The 25,203-nt window shown below is 36.9% G+C and overlaps 1 protein-coding gene across 1 annotated transcript; it reads right to left on the bottom strand.

Annotated features, from left to right (window-relative positions):
* Window positions 1–14,555: 14,555 nt before the first annotated feature.
* On the bottom strand, window positions 14,556–15,541 carry LOC122298753 (probable carbohydrate esterase At4g34215). Its single transcript, XM_043108612.1, has 2 exons — window positions 14,939–15,541; window positions 14,556–14,753 (listed from the first exon to the last, which is right to left on the bottom strand). Exons 1-2 carry the CDS (start codon window positions 15,539–15,541, stop codon window positions 14,556–14,558), a joined length of 801 nt encoding a protein of 266 aa, XP_042964546.1.
* Between the last annotated feature and the right edge of the window lie 9,662 nt (window positions 15,542–25,203).

Below are 25,203 nucleotides of genomic sequence, written 5' to 3'. Positions count from 1 at the left end.
TGCCCTTTGTTAATGTTTTTATTTAGTTTGATACTCGTCAAATATGCTGCCAAGACCTTTGGTAGCTAGAGCAATATTTGTACGGTTATGAGAAAACAGTGCCCCTATGTTGCACGAAATCTCGAAACGTGCTTCTCTATTATTTTCTATATAGAAAGGGAAATGACAGGTACACCGAGAAAGTGTAACTATCATTTGGACCGAATTGTGTTTTTTTATTTTATTTATTTATAGTTTTTTCAATTACACAAAAAATGCTTTAAAAAAACAAAAAAATACATGAATACACTAGTCGATATCCAATTCAGTACCGACTATCGGAGTATCACTACCCCATATGTGAAATCTTTTGGTTGCACGTCAACTTTTGTGTTACAAATTTTTATTATTGATTTTATCATTCTTAATTATACAAGCTAATGAAGCATGTTTTAAATGATTTCTTAAGTCAACCACTGAATTAACTGAATTATGCAAGAGATATGTAATAATGTGCATGGTAATAGAGGATGGAAGTTTAAAAATTCTACGTACAATCATGAATTGCATAAACATCGTGTAATTATTTTAAAAAAGAGTGGAGTATATTATTAAAAAATTAATTTTTTTCCTGTAAAAGAGACAAGAAGCACAATAAACTGGTAATCAAGTGTTAAGAATATGGGTGGTGGGAGCCACGACTCCCTCCTCCCTCCCTTCTCTTTCTAGTGTAAGGTTTTAGTTAGTTTGTTTTAGTTTTGTTTTGGCATTTTGAATAGGGTTCTCGGTGATGGCTGGTTTTGTGTGGTTGTATCGTCGTGGCTCATGCACATAGCCCAAGACCCTCGATGGTTCATCTCTCTCTCTCTCTCTCTCTGGTCAAAAACATAGTCGTTGTGCTATTGGGGCCATGCACAAGTTAGGTGCAGAAGTGGTGGTAGCGTGGACTTTGGTTGTCAGAGAAAGGCTGGGATGGCCTCTGGTCTCTCAGGGTGAGTGACGGTGTGGTGCAACATGGAGGCTCTTGTGGGTGAGCATGCCCTTGTTTCGGAAAGTGGAGGTTGTTCTCGGTTGTTTCAATGAAGACTAAGCTGCTTATGAAGGGAGCAACATGGACTGGTGGCGTGTGTTTGGTCATGTAAATGCTATGTTTGTGGAGCATAAAACAGAGGTGGACGCCATTGCTTCAGCTAGGATGATGGCCTTTGGAGTGACTTTTACAGTGCAAGAATGTGGGGGAGGCATATCGCTCTTGGGCGCGGGGGTGGCATGACAGGTGTGTATAGCTGCTATGCAGAAACATGGGGGAGGTGCGGAAGTTGTGCTAGAAAATGCGCAGGAAATGCGGATGTTGTTGGGCAAAAAGTGGAGGTGCGGCATGGGCTACCCATGAGTCTATCATGGATGAGTGCTGAGTGTTTTTTATTGTTTCTATTCTAATGGTTTCTGATGTTATTATGTACTGTTCAAAAAATATGGTCTCTTGGACTGTGGTCCATAGAGTTTTGTCCTCTTCATCTTAGACGGCATATGAGGTTATGTCACTTTGTATTTGGATAGAGATGTGCGGTCTCTCAGCCTTTGGATTTGTAGAGATTTGCAGTAGGGACTATATCATGTCAATCAGGTACGGTTGTGTACTGAGGCGCTTTTTAAGGTTATAGTTAACTTGTAATGTATGTTCTAAGTCTAGATGTAATGTTCTGTTTATTAATAAATGGTGATGAACTATTATTTAAAAAAAATGATCAATATAGGAGAGTTGGTCCTCTTCTCTCTATAGGGTGCGGTGTTTCTCTATTTGCCTAGGCAAAGATTTCGTCTTTTGGACTTAGCTCTGAAGAGGTTAGTATGGAGGACGAGTTAACGAAATCGTGGGAAGGTTTCAGTTTAACAGATAAAGAGAAACATGATATGCCTTTGGGGTGTATGACGAAGGAAATAGGTGAACAAATAGGCTCGGCCATAGGAAGGGTGGACATGGTCGACACTGACAGGAGGGGCTTCGGCTGGGATAAGTTCCTTTGAGTCAGAGTGGAAGTTGATATCAGTACCAAACCTCTATTAAGGGGAGGTTATTGAAAATTGGTGATAAGCAGATGTGGATTTCATTCAAATATGAATGCTTTCCGACGTTCTGTTTCCTTTGAGGAATGATAAAACATGAGAAGAGGAGATGTTCAAAGTTGAATGCTGGTAAGCAGATGTTAGACGAGACTCAATCCCAGAATGGATCTCTGCAACTGTGAGTGGAAAAGAAGCCAGAAAGGATGACGGAACATCGATGGAACCTCCTCTGCATCCTCCAGCCAGACGTCAGGCCAACTTAGGCAAGGTAGATCAGAACACTGGAAAGGAAAGTCCAAGATCACAGGCTCAGGTACAGGAGAAAAGGGAGCAAATCACGTTGACTAAGGAGATTCTGGAGCCGTCACACAATACACCTCCCCCCGAGAATCAAGCTGCAGATAATTAGAGGAGTAAAACCAGGGTATTTAATGAGGAGATATTTGTTCCTGGAAGGAGTAATTATCGAGGGGAGGTGGCTGATATGGAAAGTCTTACCTATATGGAGGGATAGAGAAGTCACCTCACACACTATGCAGTAAAGTCAAGCAAGAGCCGTAGTTAATGTGATTAATGAGCAAAGTACTGATAGGAAATCCAAAAATCCATCCATCTGGAAGAGGAGCACGAGGAAATGGTCAGCTTGATTATGATATGTTAAAAGCCTCAGCTAACATGAATACCAAGCAGTTGCCAAAGAAAAGAGTTGCCTCTTTCACTGAGGTAACTGCTCATCAATTAGATGGGATTGTCAAAAGGCCAAAGAATTCCCTCTGTCCTCAAGGGAGTATAATTAATGTGAAAAGTTTTAACATTAGCGAAATGTTAGGTGTGTAAAAAATAATATTTTTAAATAAATTTTCTTTTTTTAATTCTTATGTGAGTTTGAGATTTGTTTATTTATTTTTTAAATGGAGTGTACTCCATACTTTTACAAAACATATTTCTAAAAAAAATTTATACAAAATTGTTTTTTATTTATTTATAAATTTTTCTTAATAACTGGAATATAAATACGCATAATATTTTGGTGATATTTTTTTTATGAAAAGTAATGCTAGCGCTTAAAATAGTGAAGCAACATGAAACTTATCTTTTTTTCTTTTTGAAGAAAAAACATACTTTTTGTATTACTTACCGATCAACAATACACATTTTATTCTATGCAACAAAACTATGTATGCCTACTGGAGCACTTTCTATCCGGACCCTTTCTCATCTGTAGTAGAAGAAATTTTTTCAAGTGTATGAGCAACTTTGTTACATTCCCTATATGTATGTTGCACTATCCAATCTAGTCGATTCTGAGTAACCCCTTTTATATCTTCTATCATCTATCCAAACCACTCCCAACTTACTTCTTCGATATTTACATTTTACATTTGTCAATTCATCACCTTCAAAGACTAATTTCTCGAAGTTTAGCTTTGCACATAACTTCAAAGCTCTCTATAATGCATGAAGCTCGACTATAACATGATTGCTAACCCTCCCCTTTGAGCTGTATAAGGAAACTAAGATTTCACCAGAGCATTTTTGATAACTACTTGGATCCCCACCCTTCCCTCCTTTGAATTTAATTTTGCATCCTAGTTCACTTTCACATGGCTCTCAATTGGTAATTTGGTGCCCTCCATCTACCCTCTCTTCTAGCTCCTACACTACCCATTATCTCCCTCACAGTTTTACTCTGTGCTTGCTGGAACTTTACAAGACTCTCTTCTGCTTGTTTAAATATCACTTCAAGTCCTTCAAACTTCTTTTCAAAGAGAAAATCATTTCTCCTCAACTATATCATTCTTATCACTACTGCCACCAACTCCAATTCTGCCCTAGATACTTTGGTCACCAGTCTGTCCCAAACTTCATATAACTCCACCTCATTGCTAGAGCACTTATCTAAAGGACTTGACTCTTCTGCCCACACATTTGAAGCTCCTCTACAGCTCCATAACGCATGACAAGTAGATTCCTCTTCTAACTCACACATAGGGCAGTAGTTTCCACCATCTTTTCGTGAGTCAAATTCTTCCTTGTTGATAGACTGTCATTAAGAGCTTTCTATAAAAATATTTTCATTGCACTTGACACATTTAGGTTTCATAACATCTTCTAGTCATTTGCAATCCCCTTTGAGGACTCTCCTTTATCCCTTCTCTTCCTACACATGTCAAGATGATAAGTATTTTTAACACTAAATAACTTGTTATTTGTTGGAGACCATATTTGTTTGTCTAATAGACCAGCTTGATTGATAGGAAGGCTATAGACAATCTCAGCTTCTTCCTTTTTCAAAATTTTTTTAACTAGATCTTCTTTCCAAGCTCCACAGTTCGCATCAATTAGTTTATTCACCTTAGCATCAGCACTTAACATTATGATTGGGGATTGGATACACAAAGATGAAGGTATTGGAATCCACTTGTCTCTCTATATCTTTATATTATACCCATTGCCTACTCTCCACACAAATCCTTCCTTGAGTAACTCCAAAGAGCTGCATAAAATTTTCCATATCATCGAGGGTCTATGGCCTAGCTTAGCCTCTAAAAGTATCAAAGTCTAAAGTATTTATCCCTCAAAACCATTGCCGTAAATAATTGAGGATTTATCAACACTCTCCAACACTACTTTTCTAGTATAACATTGTTAAAACTCTCTAGCTTTCTAAAACCCAACACCTTTCAGCTTTAGACATCCCACTTTTTTAACAGCTTCTCCATTGGATCTTATTATCGTTGTTTTTATTCGCCACCAAAACTTAGTCATGAAAATTCAATTTCCTTGCACAATTTTTTAGGTAGTCTAAAAACACTCATATGATAATTTGGAATAACCTGAATGATAGACTTCAACAAAACTTTCTTCCTCGAAGGTGACAAGAATTGATTTTTCCAATTACTTATCTTTTGCCACACCCTGTCTTTGATGCATCTAAAAGTTTTATATCGAGATCTTCCAACCATACTAGACAGTCCCAAATACTTCTCACAGTTATTTTGCAACCTTGCCCCTAACTCCTTTGCTATCATTTCCTTCACAGAAGCTTTTGCATTTGGGTTGAAAAACAAGATACTACTCTCTCTCTCTCTCTCTCTCTCTCTTTTTTTTTTTTTTAAACTCTATCCAGAGGCCTTTCCTTACAACTCTAGAATACCACTAATTTTCTTCCACTCTACCCAGCTTGGCTTCCCAAAAATAATACAATCATCAACAAAAAGAAGGTGGGTTACTTTTGTCCCTCCTCTGGCAATAGACACACCTCTTATTTCTTCCTTAGCTTCAGCCTGGTTTATCATAGTGCTCAACCCTTCAGCACATAGGAGAAATAAGTAGGGAGAAAGTGGATCTCCCCATCTCAAATAGACTACCATTTGTCAAAACAGAATACAAAGCAGATGTAACACACCCCATAATAAGACTAACCCATTGGTCTCTAAACCCCAATTTTTTCATCACTAGCTCAAGATAAGTCCATTCTACTCTATCATTTGCCTTTGAAATATCAAACTTTAGAGCCATACTAGCCACTTTATCTTTCTGCCACATTTTCATTGAATGAAGGGTGTCATAAGTAGCAATAATGTTGTCAGAAATGAGTCTCTTTGGAATAAAAGCACTCTAACTTTTGGAAATTAGATTGTTCAACACCACTTTCAGTCCATTGGCATGGGTTTTAGCTATAACCTTATGGATTATGCATCACATTGCACAAACATATAGGCCTAAAGTCATTAATTGTCTTGGGGTCTTTTACCTTGGGGATTAAAGCAACATAAGTATGGTTCAGATACTTATTCATGCCCCACCATTAAGAAACTTAAGAGCTATAGCACACACATCATCTCCTACAATACTCTAATAAGTTTGGTAAAAGCAAGCCCCAAACCCATCAGGCCTTGGGGATTTCAAGGGACCAATAAGTTTCAAGGTTTCCTCAACTTCCCCTCTTGTGAACTCTCTTAGTAAGAGGTCATTCATAGCTCTTGTCACACGAACTTCCAAAGCTTCTAGGCAAGTTTCAACCACACTACTTGATGGTGCTGTTGTTTTATATACCTCAAAAAATGTTCCTTGAAAGCCTCAACAATTCCTTCTTGATCCATCCTTATATTGGAGTGGGAGCCAACTACTGATACAATTTGATTTCTTTTCCTTCTCTGAGTAGCATAGGCATGGAAGAAATTTGTATTCTTATCTCCCATACTATACTAGTTCATCTTTGCTCTCTACTTCCATTTTATATCCTCTTGTTCTAGAAAAACTCCAACATCTTTCTGCAGTTGTTTAAGCTCCTCAACATTCTGAGGCACCTCCACATCTTACACTTCTTTTACTGTCATAGTCAATTGCTCAATATCCTTCCCACGATCCCTATCCTTCCTCTTGAACTAACTCACCAAAGCTCCACTACATGATCTCAAAAGAGTTTGGATCCTCTCTATAGGATTAGATATTAAATCTTTTCCTGACTACCTTTATCTAACCATTTGTTCACACCCTTCCTCTTTAATCCAACTAGCTTCAAATTTGAATGGGTATTTCCTTCTTCTCTGCCTAAAGTCAAACCCAATCATAGATAATATAATAGGAATGTGGTTTGAGCATTTGCCTGCAAGCCCCTCCACCCTTACCTCCTTAAACATTGATCTTCAAAGGTTGTTTGCCACACACCACTCTAGCCTTTCCTTTGTAAATGTATGGTTTGTATGCTTATTACTTCATGTGAAAAATCCACCACTATAGCCTAGATTAAACATATTATTTTCCTTTAGCACCTTTTGAAATTGACACATTTAGTTTTCAGCCCTCTCTCTTCCCCCAACCTTATTTTACTGAAATAAAAGTTTATTAAAATCCCCAGCCACAGACCATGTTGCATGATCCGTAGGTTTTAAACTACTCAGTAAGTACCGTGAATACTTCTTCTTCCTAGTATCAGGGTACCCATTAAACCCTGTGAAAAACTACTCCTTTATATTCCCTTCACCCTTGATTAATACATTTATATGCCACTAAAAATAATTTAGTACTTTCACTTCATTCTCACTTTTCCAAAATAAAGCTAGATCCCCTATCCTACCCATTGTATCTACCACAAAGCAACCATTCATTGGCAATTTCCTTTTCAGACTCTCCAACCTCCCTACATTAATAATAGTTTCCATCAAGAACACTAATTTGGGCTGGTTATCATTTACCATCAGGTAAAGATCTTGAACTATTTGAGGGTTTCCAAGTTCTTGGCAATTCCAATTTATGATTTTCATAATGCCAGGTGAGGCTACCTCGTAGCCTCCACCTCACATAACTCTAAAACAGAGTCCTTCCTATCTTCCTTTGTCGCTTTTTTCTTAGCAACCTCCAGCGAGAACTCCCTCTCCACATGATCAAAAGCTTGTTTGGACAGAGATAGAGATGAAGTCACTCACCTATTAGGATCCTCCCTCGAGCTCTTCTCTTCTTGTAGCTCTTTCTACCTGCTTTGTTTCTCCCCTGGTCGATGGAGCTCATAATCACTTCTTCTACAGTGATCAAATCTAACTAGGTTGGGCTTGTTGAAGATGTATTATCTAGAGTCCTCTCTGTCTATTTGGCCGGAGTACTGATGCATAGACTTGTATTATAGTGATCCAGGCCTAATCCTTTCGTTCCACCCAAAATCCAATTCTCCTTTGATCCAACAACGCCCAGTTCGTTCTCCTCTTCCATCTTTCCTTTTGTCATTCTCACCTCCTCCCCCGATGTCGGGGCTCCATTCTCCCTTCGATCCTTCTTCTCCCTCAAAGGCATCACACCATTCTCCTTCATCCCTGAGCACGAGTTCCGAGGGTAAGATTCACCACTCTTTTTGCTCTGTTCCCCTCTCCTCTCCTTCCACCTCCAATTTACAGCTGTCACTCTTAGCCAAATACTGCACTGAGACTCACCACCACTTCTCTGAGAATTTCCAAGCTTCCTACTCGTACATCCCTACTTTCCATGGAAAATTCTCCCAAAATGAAAGCATATTTTTGTTAGCTTTTCATATTGTGGCACCCATATTCTTCCTCCTTCTACATTCACTGGTCTCCCCTTTGCCATCGCTTTCTTTAATCACACTCAATCTTCACCCTCAAACGGTGACCCCACATTAGACCATCTTCTTGGAAATCTACCTCTATTACCTTTTGAATTGAGCTTCCAATTTGCTATCAGATCCATCTATTCATATAACCTAGTGGGAGGTTATGCATTTGAACACAAAACTTCTTATAATCAAAATCCGCCAGGTTTGTCTGAATATCACCATCATACTCTTTTAAGCACAAACAAATGGTTATCAAAGAGTCATGGACATCCTCCCAGTGCTTTATATTTATGGCTTGGATTTGCTAATGTAATGACAAAGAAGTTAAAACCAATATCTTGAAATTCCATTGGCTTATCCACCTTCTAAATTTTCTCCATCGTCACTTTGACAGTGTCCATTCCAATCTTATTATCTGAGTTTATATTTCCCACAATACTCCTTTTCCTTCTCATCTTAATCAACTCCGCTTCGCTACAATTGACCTCAATAGGCCTATTCTCTTCCTCACTTAGCTTCAGACGATCCCAAATCTCTTCTATTTCCTCCATAACTTCCACTCTATCTACCATGGTGATTAGATACTCCACCTTCCTCCTCCAACATAAGCAGGAACGGGCTCAACAAACTTCACCTCAATCACCTTTAGAAGACGGTTGAGAGAAGATTAGAAATCAATTGCTATTCTTTTGTAACATGAAACTTATCTAATCAACCTAGATATGCATAATTGTGCAAAAGCTTTGCTTCCTGAGGCATACTAAGGTTAGAAATTAGTAGCTATTCTTTTGTAATATGAAATAAATGATGTGACAATAACTAAGCATCTTTGTGCACTAATTCTAATTCCAAGACTAAAACAACACACCAAGGCAAATCTAAAACAGAAATGGATTGGAGCATTGCACCAATTCTCATTATAAAATATTAATGAAGTTATATGCTTTCCAATTCTCATTATAAAATATTAATGAAGTTATATGCTTTTAATTTTTTTCAATTTATGTAGGAGTTATATGCTTTTACTAACTCTATTCAAAAGAAAGAAACATACTAGGATGATTTTTCTTTTTTTGAGTGACACGAGATATCCAGAATAGCATCCCGACTAATCTCAGGGGGGGTGTGAGCAGGCCCTTAACAAGGAGTTTTCAGCAAGTATAGCTAGGGTAATTCAAGGTGAAAATCTCCCAATTTAAAGGCCCCTAGAGATTGGGGTCTCAAGAACCAAGAACTAAGGCACGGATAAAACCAAGGGAGGTGTCTCTTCAAAATCTGGGAACTGCTCCCCCTCGTAGGGGGCCTGCGGGGTGCCGATTTAAGGAAAGCAGTGAAAAAGGCCATTCGAAAAATGGCATCGTCCTCATCCATAACAACGGCTAGCCATGAAACTGGTGGAGCCGCCATTGCAGCGGCGTGAGGACATTGTAACTCTCTTACAAGGGCCTACTCCCAACCAGACGAACCACCTACGTCGCTGCTGGAGGAAGCCCTAGGCGCTAGTCCCTCCACTCAGTGCCCTTAGGGGCTATTTAGGAGGTTTGCCTCATGAGGCTTTTCCCGCACCCCCCGAAACGGTTGAGGTTGAGGGAGGGGAACTCCCAACCTTGCCCTGCCAATTACCTCGCGGGCGATGCAAGGTTGTCTCTCCCTACCATCGGTTGCAGAAGGGCTGGAATGCCATTTTCGAGCCCAAGACAAAGAAGAATCCCCCAAGAGATTTTGCCCCAAACCATACGATCGGTCGTGTGTGATAAGGAACTGCGTGATATTTGCGTCAGTGAACACCATGTCGGTCTTGGTGTCACCAGAAAGAGCTGTCGTCCAAGATAGCACTGTCACCAACTTGGCCCTTTCCTGCCGAGATAACACAATGGACAGGCTCTTGCTATAAGGGACATATGACCAGATGACCCTTCGGGGTATTGCCATCCCGAACTAGACATGAAGAAGAAGCGTTGAGATTCGATGTGAGAATAGTGCTTCTCTAAGTGGGAGATGCACCTTTTGGAGCATGCCTGGAAGTAGTTGCATAGGCTAACATCGAGGCGGAGCACCCTATACAATGACAGGAACTCCCTGGCCATCAGGTCAGGGTACTCCTCTGGCCTTGAGCCCAGCACCATGAGGAAAATCACCTAGTTTCCAACTAAAAGTCGCCAAGCATTCGAGCAAGTTGCGCTAGAGCAAGCCCTAGAATGCTACAGTTCAGAGATGATTAGATGTCAATTTTTAGCTTTTGATACTGCCAAGGACCAATCCTAGGAAGGGACCAACAACTCAACAGGCACAATCATCATAAGTCAGGACATTTATAAGCAATTGGAAGAAATAGAAGAAGAAGAAGAAAAATGCTCAAGGAAGAATTTACCCTTATTCAAGGAGATTAGGCAAACTGTAAATGCAACTAAGAAGGTGGAAGAAGCAAGTGTTTGCCAGAATCAAAAACTTGTCCACAAATGATGTAAAACATATAGCGATAACCTATATTGAGGAGAGAACAAAATTACAGATACCATAAAGAAACTATACAAAGAAAGGTAACGATCTCCAGCTTCCAAGCATTGAATTGAAGGAGGAAAAAAAAAAAAAAAAAGAAGAGAAAAAGCAATAATAACAAATGCCGCCTAACTGCAAGTTTGAATGAAAAGCTAATTACATAAAACACGCCCAGAAATAAAGACTGTATAGAGTGGGAGGATAGGAAAAAGAAACATTATTAAGCATTTTAATTTGGAAGTACAAGAAAATCCTTAAAAGTCATAAGACACCTGGCACCACATGAACCCTTAATGCTTGTAGTAAAGTTCTTTGGAGTAAAAGAATCAAGAAAATCTGGTACACCAAAATAAAATAAGAGCAGCCACAAAATGTCAATTTTCACTGATATTCCAAACAATTATTCGCAAAAACTTACAAATTGGGAAACAGGTAAGTTGAGACATAATGAAACTGAAGGCAGTGGCAACAAGATCAAAAACTTTCTTCAGCAAATGAGCAAACAAGTAACTAAAAATGCCCTCGCTGCCTCGCATAATCTGTTCCAGAATCTTCGTATATGTGAGTTCTCAGCGCCATCAAAACAATGCAACTGTAGACGGTGGCTAAAAAATCAACAAAAACTTCTCCACCAAATGAACAAACAATTAAATAATGCCTTTGCAAAATCAGTACCAGAATCTTCATCTTCTGGTGATACACTATCTCCCAATGGTGAATGATAAAATTTCTTACTTCAATTCCAGTTGAATAAAAGAACTTGCACAACATCCGACTTCAAACTCAGGTAAGAATACCCAAGCAGTAATACCCAGTCGCAACTTTGTAGAGATTCTTTGTTCCTATTTTTGTTTTGCACCAGCTGGTTGTAAAAACCATACTGACAAGCAATGTATAGTCATTTTGAAAAAAATGAATAAATACAGAACTCATATTAAAATAAATTAATTTTTATTAGTGGACTCTATTCTTTTTCAAAATGACTGCACGGCACTTGCGCACTCCACGACTGTATGTAGCAAAATACAAGCGCTAGACGAAGAGTTTCTTGCCAATACACAGTGTAATGTTACGTATAATCATCATTTTAAAAAAGAGTTTAGTTCATTATTAATTTTTTAATAGTCGTGAGTGTGCAAGCGCCGCATAATTACTTTTAAAAAATAAATAAGTACGGGACCCATATAAAAGTAAAATTAATTTTCTAATAGTAGATTCTACTCTTTTTCGAAATGACTGCACGATACTTACATACTTGACGATTGTATGTAACATTACACTTTAAATAATTCAAGAAAAATGTGATACCCCATTTTTACGTGTATTTTTATTAAGGAGTATTTTAATTTAATTAAAATATTGGTTCTTTTATTTTAAATTTATCGAATTTTAATTGGATTTATTAGTTGTGAAATTTATTTTGAGGTGCTTTCTTAATATTAATTATTGTTTTGTGTTTAAATTACTGTTTAATTTAATTTAGTTTATTTTTAGATTTAAAATTTTGTTGTTAGTTTTTACTAGTTATTTATTATATTTTAGCAAGGTATTGTGTTTAAATTATTTTATTCAATTTATAGCTTTTAAAGTTATTCAATTTATAGTTTTTGCAGCCCATTGATCACTCGAAAAATATCATATAGCGCTGTAAGTATTTTTCAATCTTCCTTTTAGATTTAAATATATTTTTACTTTAACAATAAATTATGATTGGTTAGTTATGCCGGATTGAGTCCGAGGAGTCGGGGGTCGGATGGATTGGAGGACGGAATTATTTGTATGTTGGTTGATGTTGAGAATTGTTGGATATATTTATGTCTTGTCATTTGCATTGCATAGTGCATGCATGTACATGTGTTGAAAAAGGAAAACTGGGTTTTCGTGTAATTGCATGCATGTTCATGTGTTGGAACTTGAAAACTGGTTTTTCGAGTGAGAAATGATTTTTTGGTATATTTGAATAATTGGATTGAGTGGTTTGAGTCATAGGTACTGTAGGGATGGTGGTAAGCAGGGACGGTGGTAGAGTCCTGCTTATTGCCACTCTATGGTGCACGCGGAGTAGGGATGGTGGTATAGTCCCGTACCTGCTTGCAATTCCCATCTACAGATGGACTTGTAGGAATGGTGGTAAGTAGGGACGATAATAGAGTCCTGCCTATTATTCCAGTCTATGGTACACGTGTAGAGATGGTGGTGAGCAGGGATAGTGGTAGAGTCCCGCTTGTGATTCCTGCCTACAGTGCTCTGATGGTTTGGTTAATGGGCTATTTTCTGAAAAAATGACGAAATTGGATTTTTGGGCCATTATTTGGGATAATGGAGAGGAAATGTTTTGAAGGAAATGTTTTGGGCCAAAATGGGATTTTGGCATGCGTTAAAATTTTTTGATGATTTTAGGGACATATGCATATGATATCATGTTCATGCATATTGTTGTGGCATGGATATATATATATATATTTTTTATCTTGAGCTTTGGTTAGATTATTACTTACTTTTGGTACCGTCTTTAGTATTGTAGACTTTGATACAAATGAGGAGGAGGAGGAGGCTGAGCCTAAGGAGGCGGTTCCGCTAGAGTACTGATTTGGAGTTCTATTGTTGGAAATTATTTTTCCTTACCTTTATTTTATGTATTTTGGATTTGAGACAATGTTAAAATTTGTAGTATTTTATTGCGCTTATTTTAAGCGAGTTTGTATTTAAACAAAATTCTAATATTTAGTTGAAAGACTTTATATTATCGCAACATTATTTTTGTTGTACACGTGTTGCTTGTCCAAACATTTGGCACTTGGTGATGGGATGCGTGACCCATGTTGTCATCATCCCAATGCCTTGATTTTCACGTGTCCGTACGTGAAAGTTGGGGGCGTCACAAAAAATAATCTTTTAATTTAATAGGTCTTAGAGATTGTTTGTCTCTAATTAAATTCAAACTTTTAACCTCAAAGGAAATATACCACTAATACCAACGCATTTAGCGCTTATTTATAATCATTGGTATAATATAATTTGCTTTATAATATAAGTTTAAATTAAATTTATTGATAAATTAATACTTATAATATCATTGGTGTAAATTATATAGTTTCTATAATTTTTTATAATTTATTTTATAATTGACCAATTTAATTTTGTTAATTTCATAAAATAATTTTAAATTAAAAAAATTATAAAATCATTGTAAAAGATTTGTAAGTTATTTTTATAATTTTAGATTTTAGTTATTAATTAACATATGGACTTTGAAGGAACCACTTGATAGATTTTAGTGATTGACGTATGAAATCATTTAAATTTTAAAATATGTTTTGTCAACTTGTATTATTAAGAATGATAAAATCATTAACACAAAAGTTGATGGGCAACCAAAAGATTTGGTATATAGAAGATGAGCACTGCCAGAGCAGAACCTCTCATTGTTACCGCTAGTTGCTTTTGCAACTTTTTTTTTTTTTTTCATTTTTCTATTCACATTTTTTAAGTATATTTAAATATTTTTAAAAAATAAAAAAAATACACTAATACACTTCAAATTACTTCCTTAATCTTTAAGTAATTTTTTTTTTTTGATCAGCGGTCAACATGGGGTGGCATACAAGCTTTTCTCATAGAAGATAATAGAGAAGCATTCTAAAAGATTTTGTGCAATATTAGGACAAAGAACATCACGAACATAGAAGGAAAGAGAAATAATGGAAAGAGGACATTGATCAGAATTGCTATTTAAGATATTACTAACGAGTAATATTAGATATAATTTTAAAGTGTACAAACTTCATGCCCTGTATTTTTTTTATGGGGAGCCTTATTCTTTCTCAAAAGGAGTGCTCAATTCTTGCATACCCTAATACTATATCCAACATTAGTTCCATAGAAAAACATTATTTATTTAGATTATTGAATTTCGGGGATCGATTTGGTTTAATTACTTCTAGTGATAAAAGTTGTATAGAAAATCATCAGCTAGCTTCTGACCAATGCGAACAGCAGACTTTGTATCCAAATGCAAATGATCTGGTAATAGGGTTAATCCCATGGCATCAACGTGCACAACATTCTTCAGGTTTATATTTAGCTGAGCATCTCTTATATTTCTTAGGAAGTTTCCTTCTCCAGCAGAAATTACAACCTGCAAAAAAAAAATGTATATTTTTATAATGATTTGCAAAGGTGCATTATGTTGAAGTGTAACCAATTTATAATTCTACAAAAGTAAATCTACAAATTGACGTAATTTGATGTGATATTTTAGATTGTAAAATCACTTTTGTTAAAAACAAGATCTAGCATATCTGCATATAAATTAGTATATACCAAAAGAATGGGGAGATCAGGAGAGTCAAGATCGTGCCGAAGATTATTGAAAAACCTCTCCAACCTTCCCATATAGAGCCTAGAGTCCCGCTCACCACAATCACTCTCTCCTTGATACCAAAGCAGTGCACGAATATTACCACTAGTATATTGCCTTGCAGCTCTTGCTCTGTCCACCAACTGATTGTATAGAATAGTACCCTTTTGCCACTTTTCTATCTTTGTTCCTCCTACTGCGCAAGGGACCAGGCCAATAACTCCAAAGTCTGGATGTTTTGCCAATATTTGGTTGGAAAAGGGCATGCCTGGTCCCACCCCGCAAGTCTTCAAATTATCAATTTCCTTATGGAGAGGTTCACGAGCTATCTCCCAAGTCTTGTTTAAAGATAGTGTGAGGATGTTTGGAGTGGGAGTGCATTGTGGAGGAACCTTTCCATCCCACTTGTGCAAGTTGGTTTTGGTGTCATTGTAAATGCCTCCACGTCCAGCCATGTTGCTTTGTCCTGCTAAGAGGAATATGTTTTTGGGTTTGAGCTCTCCGGTCGGCATAACAAACCCAACATGAGTAACAAGCACGAAGAAGATGATGGAAAGAAACATCATTTTTTCTTGTCTTTTAGATATTGCAGGAGTAATAGTTGTGCAGTGATGGAAGAGAAGTAGGCTACATCTTATATTTATATATGACTTGGAACTCCATTTTAGGTGGCGTACAGAGTGTATGATTTGTTTCTAGCCCTCAACTCTCTAACCAAGAAGCAAAATAGCTCTCAATATGAGTAGTTTTCGACCACAAAAAGATAGCATGTTCGTTTGTCTTATGATAATTTTTTATTTTAATTTAGGAAAATGATTAAGACATTATATTTTTTACAAAAATTTTACTATCTAGTTCTAAATTGAGGCTATTTTCATAAATATTAAGAAAAATTAAGAAAGCTTAAATACAATATTTCCAAAAAATATGGTACCTAAAAAATTCTTTCAAGTATAACAAACTAAACTATTTTACATAGTCTCTAAAATCTCACCAATCAACTTATGACACGACACTTATCTTACATTTATTTTATAATCGTGTCATGTGTCATCTATTCTATCTGTCACAACTATCAAAGTCATCTGAAAAAAATAGTGAAGATAAACAAGTGAGTCCATTGACTCAGAGTGTGAAAACATGAGCTAGATGTTACAGAATATAGAATAAAAAATAATATCAAAATAAATATTTCATAAACATTTATTTACAATAACAATATAAAAAAAAGACTTTTGACTTGAAAGCATACCTGAAACAGCATCGTAACATAACAAAGATCATGTTTAAAGCTATGACTAACATGAATACAAGAAACGAGATATTATGCAAGAGATATGTAATAATGTGCATGTTAATAGAGGATGGAAGTAATAATGAATAAATTAGTAGCAACTACCAAAAATTGCATGAGATGAGAAGCACAATAAATGGGCAATCAAGTGGCAAGAATATGAAGGTCTATATTATGATTTTTTTTTCCTTTTTAATAAAGGGGAAGTGAGGGGTTTCAAACTAAGGTTTTCAATTGGAGAACTAAATCGTATGCCAATAGGCCATCAGGCTCTTGGCATATTATTATGACTTTTTAGTGGGCTAATTCAAGACATATATACGGCCAACATAATTTGAAGAAGATACATGATTTGTAAAATTTTTAAACAAATAAGTCTTACGCAAGTCTTTATAAAAAGAAGAAGAAGCATATTCTATCTTCAAAAAGTGCTTAAAAAAACATTTTTTTTTTAATTGGAGTCCACTTTTTTACAAAAGGCATATGCAGGACTTGTACCTAGCATTACTCACAGACTCTAATTGAGTGCACGAAACTTGCACACTCTAATTAAAACTGTATATAACATTACTTTTAAAAATTGATTTTGGGTAAATAGTCCATGTAAGTACTCTTAGATGAAAAGAGTCAAAGAAAGTTATATTGATATATAACCTTGGGGAGTGGCTGCCAAACATGCAGCCAATTTTTAATTTAATTTTTTGATATTATTAAGATGATTTCTTTTTGGTTTTAAATTAGCACCTAACAATTGGTACAAAGCATTCGATGTTCTCAACTTTCTTAGAGAATTAATGAATTCCATGATATAACAATAATCAACTATTACAAATACTGAAAACTAGTTTGTTTTCTCAGTTATAGAGACGAGGCTAAAAATGAAGATTAGGTACTATCTTTTTGGTGGTCGAAAACTTCTGATAGCGAGGGCAAGTTTGTTTTCTTGGTTAGAGAGTTGAGGGCTAGAAACAAATCATACACTCTATACGCCACCTAAAATGGAGTTTCAAATCATATAAATATAAGATGCAGCCCGCTTCTCTTCCTTCACTGCACAACTATCATTCCTGCAACATCTAAAAGACAAGAAAACATGATGTTTCTTTCCTTTATCTTCTGCATATTTCTTTCCTTTCTTGATCTTATCATTCTTAATTATAAAAGCTAATGAAGCATGTTTTAAATGATTTCATAAACATATATTTACAATAACAATATAAATACAAGACTTTTGACTTAAAGCATACCTGAAATACATCATAACATAACAAAGATCATGTTTAAAGTGGTAACTAACATGAACTACAAGAAATGAGAAATGCAAGAGATCATATGTAATAATGTGCATGGTAATAGCTAGAGGGTGGAAGTAATCATAATGAATAAATTAGTAGCAACTACCAAAAAGTGAAAGAGACAAGAAGCACAATAAATGGGTAATCAAGTGGCAAGAATATGGAAGAGTTGGTTCTCTCCTCTATGTAGGGTGAGGTGTTTCTCTCTTTGCCTAGGCAAAGATTCGTCTCTTGGACATACCTTTGAAGATTAGGTTAGATTGGAGGACGAGTTAATGTAAAATTGGGAAGGTTTCAATTTAACAGATAAAGAGAAGCATGATTTAGTTCTTCATTCTGAAGCATTTAAGGATTCAGGGGAGACTATGTTTATACCTCTAATCGATATAGAAAAAGTTATAAACTGAGAGGCTTTGAAGAATACCATTTTGAAAGTGTGGAAACATGAGGGGTTAATATTTTTTAAAGGAGTAATGCTATACACTACACAATCATCTCACTTGCATCTCTCTATATATGATGTGGTGCATTTATCACCATTTGATGAAAAAAAAGTATGTAATAAATGATTATTCAGTGGTGATAAATGTGCCATATCTTACTTAGTGGGATAGTAGTATGGTGTATAGAATTTTCCTTTCCAAAGAGGTAGGTGAAAAATCTCTTTATAGTGGAGCTTCAATGTGAAGCTGATAAAGAAAAAGTATTGCTGGGTCGACCTTGGTCTTTTGATAGACTACTGGTGTGTTTGCAAGAATTTGACAGTGGTACTCCCCCAAAAGATATTATCTTCAACTCAGACTTGTTTTGGGTTCAATTAGATGATATGCCTTTGGGGTGTATGACGAAGGAAATAGGTGAACAAATAGGCTCCGCCATAGGAAGGGTGGACATGGTCAACACTGACAGGAGGGGCTTCGGCTAGGATTAGTTCCTCTGAGTAAGAGTCGAAGTTGATGTCACCAAACCTCTATTAAGAGGGAGGTTATTGAAAATTGTTGATAAGCATATGTAGATTTCATTCACATATGAATGCCTTCCGACGTTCTGCTTCCTTTGTGGAACGATAAAACATTTGAAGAGAAGATGTTCAAAGTTGATTGCTGGTAAGCAGATGTAAGATGATGTGACTCAGTCCCAATATGGTTCTTGGCTTTGGGCAAGTTCTGCAACTGGGAGCGAAAAAGAAGCTAGAAAGGGTGACGAAACATTGATGGAACCTCCTCCATCCAAACGTTTGGCCAACTTCGGCATGGCAGCTCAAAATTTTTAAATATATATATTTTTTCTCATGTGAGTTTTAGATTTGTTTACTTTTTTCTAAATGTATGGTACTCCATACTTTCACAATTCATATTTCTAAAAAAATTTATACATTTTTTTTCTTTTTTTTTTTAATTTATAATTTTTCTTCATGACTAGAATATAGATATGCATAATATTTTGATAATATTTTTTTTGAAAAGTAATGCTAGATATAATACTAAAGTACATAATCCATTTCTGTTAAAAAATTTGAGGTTTATTATTTAAATAAATAAGTTATCAAATTTTTAAAAAATAAATAGCATATATGAGTACCCACATCAATCGTAATTAGACACCTGACCACGTCAACATTTATAACTCATATTTTTTTTTGAAAGGAACAGTTGTATTAAGCATCGGCCGATTACAATAAAGAAGCAATAGAATAAGGGACATCCTCAATATCAACAAGGACATCAGTGATGTGTAGTGCATCTCTAGTTAGGCAATGAGCCAAACTATTACAACTTCTAGGTGTAAAATCAACTGAAAATGAATCAAAACCCTGCAACACTTGTTTGATATCACTAATAATTAAACCAGTTTGTTTCCAACTAGCTTTGTTGGCTTTGATGTCATTTACTACATTCACTGCATCCCCTTAAAGTTTGATCTGTTTCAGTCCAATGTCAAAAGCCAACTTTACATAATGTAAAGCTCCAAAAGCCTCAGCCAAATAAGGGTCAGGAAATAGAATGTACATCCTCATACAAGCAATCACTCTTCCTTCCCAATCCCGAATAATAGTCCCAACACCCACTTTGCAATTCACTTTATCCACTGCAGAATCCCAGTTGACTTTATACACATCAGCAGGGGGAGCATTCCATTGGATAGCTTGAGGGATAGTAGTTGCAGGATTAGTTGTCTGTTGAGAGGAAAGAGCAGCAAGATCTTCAATTTTCTAAGTAGCCTGTCTCATAATAAATTGAGGACTAGAAAAAGTTTGGTTAAAAACCAAATAATTTCTTCTTCTCCATATTTTCTATGCCACCACAACTACTTCCATTAAAACTTCATCTTCGAGTTCCTGAACCATTTGCATCAACAAATTCCTGAAGCTAATCTAGTTCTTACATTGTTTCTGTAATTTTGAGGAGCAAAGACACCATACATCCCCAGCTGCCACGCACTCCCACAAGACATGTTCCACAGATTCTTCATGTTGATTACAAATAGGACACCAAGGATCTTTAACAACCTTTCTCTTAAAAATATTTAGTTTTGTTGGAAGGCAATTGTGACATGCTTTCCACAAAAATAATTTCTCTGCATTTGGAACTTTAATCCTCCAAAACTTGTTCCAATTTTCTTTGTCAACAAAGGCTTGAGAGTTCTGACCTTTATCTCTCTAATGAAGCTCAAGTTGCAGATGATATGCACTTCTAACAGAAAAAATCCCATTAGAAGTACATCTCCAGACAACTTTATCAGGATTGTTGCATAAACTGATTGGAATCTATCGAATTATCTTAGCTTCCCTTTGAAGAAAAACTTGATCAATCACTTCTGTCTTCCAGGTTTTGGCTTCATGATCAATAAGTACAGAAACTGTCTCCTCAGGATCCAAACAACTAATAGGACTTTGAACTTTGAATGATGTTGGAATACGCAACCACTTATGGTCCCAAATCTTAGTACCTACACCATTACCAAGCGCTAGAATAATCCTTCTTCCAACAAAGATTTTGCAGACATGATACTCCTCCATATAAGCGATGGATGCCTTGAAGTTGTAGCCTTTAGGAACTGGCCATCAGGAGAGTATTTAGAGGAGAGAACTTTTGCAGCAAGTGAATCAGGGAAATGAAGCAATCTCCATCCTTGTTTAGCCAGCATTTCAAGATTAAAATGTTTAAGGTCTCTGAATCCTAGCCCACCCACTGCTTTAGCCTTAACCATCTTATCCCAGTGACACCAAACCATCTTCCTCTCCTCAGCTTTCTAACCCCACCAAAATTGTTGAGTCAATCGACCAATTTCTAATAAGAGGGACTTAGGAATCTTAAACACACCCATACTATAAGTAGGGATAACTTGAATAATAGACTTGATAAGGATTTCTTTGCTTGCCTGAGATAAGTACTTCAATTTTCAGTTGCTAATTCTCCCTCTAACTTTGTCAATAACACTTCTAAAGGTTTTGGTTTTTGATCTTCCAATCTCCACAGAAAGACCTAGATATTTGTCATAAGGTTGAGAGGATTGAATGGCTGCAATTTGAGTGATTAGATCTCGAGCTTCAGCCTTAGTGTCTTTGCTGAATAGAATTGAGGTTTTTTCCTTATTTAGTCTTTGACCACTTGCTTGCTCATAGGTGTCTAGAAGATGAGATAACCTAGACCACTCCAAGGGGTTTGCTTTATAACTCATATTTATGTAACGGGATGGACATCATGGCACCAAGACAAAACCAACCAGACCAGCGTTTAAAAAAGTGAAGCAACATGAAACATCGTCTTCTTCTTCTTCATTTATTTATTTATTTTTTATTTATTTTTTTTTTAAGAAAAAAACATACTTTTTGTATTACTTACAGATCAACAATACACAATTTATTCTTTGTAACAAAACTATGTATCCCTGCTGGACTACTTTCTATCCAGACCCTTTCCTCATCAATATTAAGAGAAATTTTCGCAAGTTTATGAGCTACTTTATTACATTCCCTATACGTATATTGTACTATCCAATTTGGTCGATTATGAATAACCCCTTTTATATCTTCTATCACCGGTCCAAACCACTCCCAACTTACTTCTTCACTATTTACAGCCTTTACAATTGCCAATGCATCACCTTCAAAGACTACTTTCTAAAAGCTTAGCTTTGCACATAACTTCAATGCTCTCCATAATGCATGAAGCTCGGCTACAATAGGATTGCTAACCCTCCCTTTTGACCTGCATAAGGAAATCAAGATTTCACCCTGAGCATCTCTGATAACTGCTCCGATCCCCTTCCTTCTCTCCTTTGAAATTAATGTTGCATCCCAGTTCACTTTCACATGGCTCTCAATTGGTGCCCTCCATCTACCCCTTTTTGCTCCTGCACTACCCACTATCTCCCTCGCAGGTTTGCTCTGTGCTAGTTGGAACTCTACAAAACTCTCTTCTGCTTGTTTAGATGTCACATTCGGCCTTGCAAACTTCTTTTCAAAGAGAAAAGCATTTCTCCTCAACCATATCCTTCTCATCACTACTGCCACCAACTCCAATTTTGCCTTAGATACTCTGGTCACCAGCCTATCCCAAACCTCATATAACTCCACCTCACTGCCAGACCACTTCTATAAATGAACCGTTTTACCCACACATCTGTACCTCCTCTGCAGCTCTATAACTCATGACAAGTAGATTCCTCTTCTGACTCACACACAGGGTAGCAAGGGTTTTCCACCACCTTTCTGCGAGCCAGATTCTTCCTTGTTGTTAGACTGTCATTAAGAGTTTTCCATAAAAATATTTTCACTACATCGGGCACATTCAGGTTCCATAACATCTTCTAGCCATTTATAGTCCCCTCTAAGGACTCCCTTTTATCCCTTCTCTTCTTGCACATGTCAAGATGATAAGCACTTTTAACACTAAATAACTCGTTCTTTGTTGGAGCCGATATTTGTTTGTCTAATAGACTAGTTTTGATTGATAGGAAGGCTACAGACAATCTTAGCTTCTTATTCTTTCAAAATTGTTTTAACTAGATCTTCTTTCTAGGCTCCACAGTTTGCATCCATTAGTTCATTCACCTTAGCATAAGCACTTAAAATTGTGATTGGGGATTGAATACAAAAAAATGAAGGTCTTGGAATCCACTTGTCTCCCCATATCTTTATATTATAACCATTGCCTACTCTCCACACAAGTCCCTCATTGAGTAACTCTAAAGAGCTCCGTAAACCTTTCCATATCATCAAGGGTCTGTGGCATAGCTTAGCCTCTAAAAGTTTTGAATATCTAAAGTATTATCCTTCAAAACCATTGCTGCAAAGGATTGAGGACTCGTCAACACTCTCCAACACTGCTTTGTTAGTATAGCATTGTTAAAACTCTCTTACTCTCTTAAACCCAGCCCCCCTTAGCTTTAGACATCCCCATTTTTTACCAGCTTCTCCATTGGATCTTATGATCATTGTTTTTATACCCCCACTAAAACTTTGCTATCATTTCCTTCACAGAAGCTTTTGCATTTGGGTTGAAAAACAAGGTAGTTTTTTTGTTTATTGAAACTCTGTCTAGAGGCCTTTTCATACAACTCCAGAATACCACTGTTCTTCTTCCACTCTACCTGTTTTAGAGCCATGCTACCCACTTTATCCTTCTGCCTCATTTTCATTGAATGAAGGATTTCATAAGAAGCAATAATGTTGTAATATATGAGTCTCCCTAGAATAAAAGCACTCTAACTTTCGAAAATTATGTTGTTCAACACCACTTTCAGTCTATTGGCAAGGGTTTTAGCTATAACCTTATACATCACATTGCACAAACTTATAGGCCTAAAGTCATTAACTGTCTTGTGGTGTTTTACCTTGGGGATAAAAGTAACATAAGTATGGTTAAGAGACTTATCCATGCCTGCACCATTAAGAAACTTAAGAGCTTTAGCACACACATCATCTCTTACAATGCTCCAATAAGCTTGGTAAAAGCAAGCCCCAAACCAATCATGCCTTGGGGATTTCAAGGAACCAATCAGTTTCAAGGCTTCCTCCACTTCCCCTCTTATGAACTCTCTCTGTAAGAGGTCGGTCATAAATCTTGTCACACGAAATTCCATAGCTTCTAGGAAATTTTCCTTCTTCTCTGCCTAAAGTCAAACCCAACCATAGATAATAGAATAGGAATGTGGTCTCAATATCTGCCTACAAGTCCTTACACCCTTACCTCCTTAAACATTTATCTCCAAAGGTTGTTTGCCACACACCTATCTAGCTTTTCCTTTGTAAATGTATGGTCTGAATGCTTATTCCTCCATATGAATAATCCACCACTACAACCTAGATCAAACACTTTTTTTTCCCCTCAGGCACCTCTCAAAACTGACGCATTTGGTTTTCAGCCCTCTGTCTTCCCCCAACCTTCTCTAACTGAAATAAAATTTCATTAAAATCCCCAACCACACACCACGCTATGTGATCCATAGGTTTTAAACTACTCAATAATTCTCATGAATACTTCTTCTTCCAGTATCAAGGTGCCCATAAAACCCTGTGAAACCCCACTCCCTTCTATTCCCCTCACCCTTGATAAACACGTTTATATGCAACTGAAAATTATTCAATACTTCCACTTCATTCTCAATTTTCCAAAATAAAGGTAGAAGCCCTCTCCTACCAATTAGATCAACCACAAAGCAACCATCCATGTGTAATTTCATTTCCAGACACTCCAACCTCCCTACATTAACAATAGTTTCCATCAAGAACACCAATTGGGGGTGCTTATCCTTTACCATCGGGTAAAGATCTTGAACTGTCCGAGGGTTCTCAAGCCTTTGGTAGTTGCAACTTATGATTTTCATAATGCCAAGGCAGCCTCTGCCTCACACAACTCCAAAACAAAGTCCTCCCCATCTTCATTCCTAGTTTTTTTCTCAGCAACCCCCAATGAAAACTCCCCCTCTACATGATCAAAATCTCATTTAGACAGAGATGGAGATGAAATCACTCACCTATCGGGATCCTCCCTTGAGCTCTTCTCTTCCAGTAGCTCTTGCTACCCCTTTGTTTCTCCCTTGGTCGATGGAGCTCACAATCACTTCTTCTCCAGTGATCAAATCTAATTGGATTGGGCTTGATGAAGATGTATTATCCATAGTCCTCTCTATCTGTTTGGCCAGAGTACTGTTGCATGAACTTGTATTATAGTGATCCAGGCCTACTCCCTTCGAACCACCTGAAAGCCCATTCTCCTTCAATCCAACAACCCTCACATCGTCATCGTCCCCCATCTTTCCTTTCATCATCCTCACTTCTTCCCTCGACTCCCAAGCTCCATTCTTCCTTCGACCCTCCTTCTCCCTCTGAGGCATCACGCTATTCTCCTCCATCCTCGAGCACGAGTTCAGAGGATAAGATTAACCAAAGTCAACCCTCTTTTTGCTCTGTTTCCCCTTCCTCTCAGTCCGCCTCTGATTTATAGTCATTGCTCTCAACTACGTACTGTACTGAGACTCACCACCACTTCTCTAAGAATTTCCAAGCTCTCCACTAGTACATCCTTGCTTTCCATGCACAATTCTCCCACAATGAAAGCATATTTTCTGTAGCTTTTTGTACTGTAGTGGCACCCGTATTATTCCTTCTTCTACATTCATGATTCTCCCCCTT

Source organism: Carya illinoinensis, chromosome 16 (assembly GCF_018687715.1).
Source record: "Carya illinoinensis cultivar Pawnee chromosome 16, C.illinoinensisPawnee_v1, whole genome shotgun sequence".
Taxonomy (NCBI): domain Eukaryota; kingdom Viridiplantae; phylum Streptophyta; class Magnoliopsida; order Fagales; family Juglandaceae; genus Carya; species Carya illinoinensis.
The sequence above is the reverse complement of the archived record's forward strand: the minus strand, read 5'-3'. Positions and strand labels throughout refer to the sequence as shown.

What these genes read in the sequence shown, in the direction of transcription:
- LOC122298753 (XM_043108612.1), bottom strand. Translation starts at nt 15,541, where the DNA reads ATGATGTTTCTTTCCATCATCTTCTTCGTGCTTGTTACTCATGTTGGG. An exon ending in CTGATCTCCCCATTCTTTTG is followed by an intron (nt 14,754 to 14,938) that starts GTATATACTAAT and finishes TTTTTTTTGCAG; the next exon opens with GTTGTAATTTCTGCTGGAGA.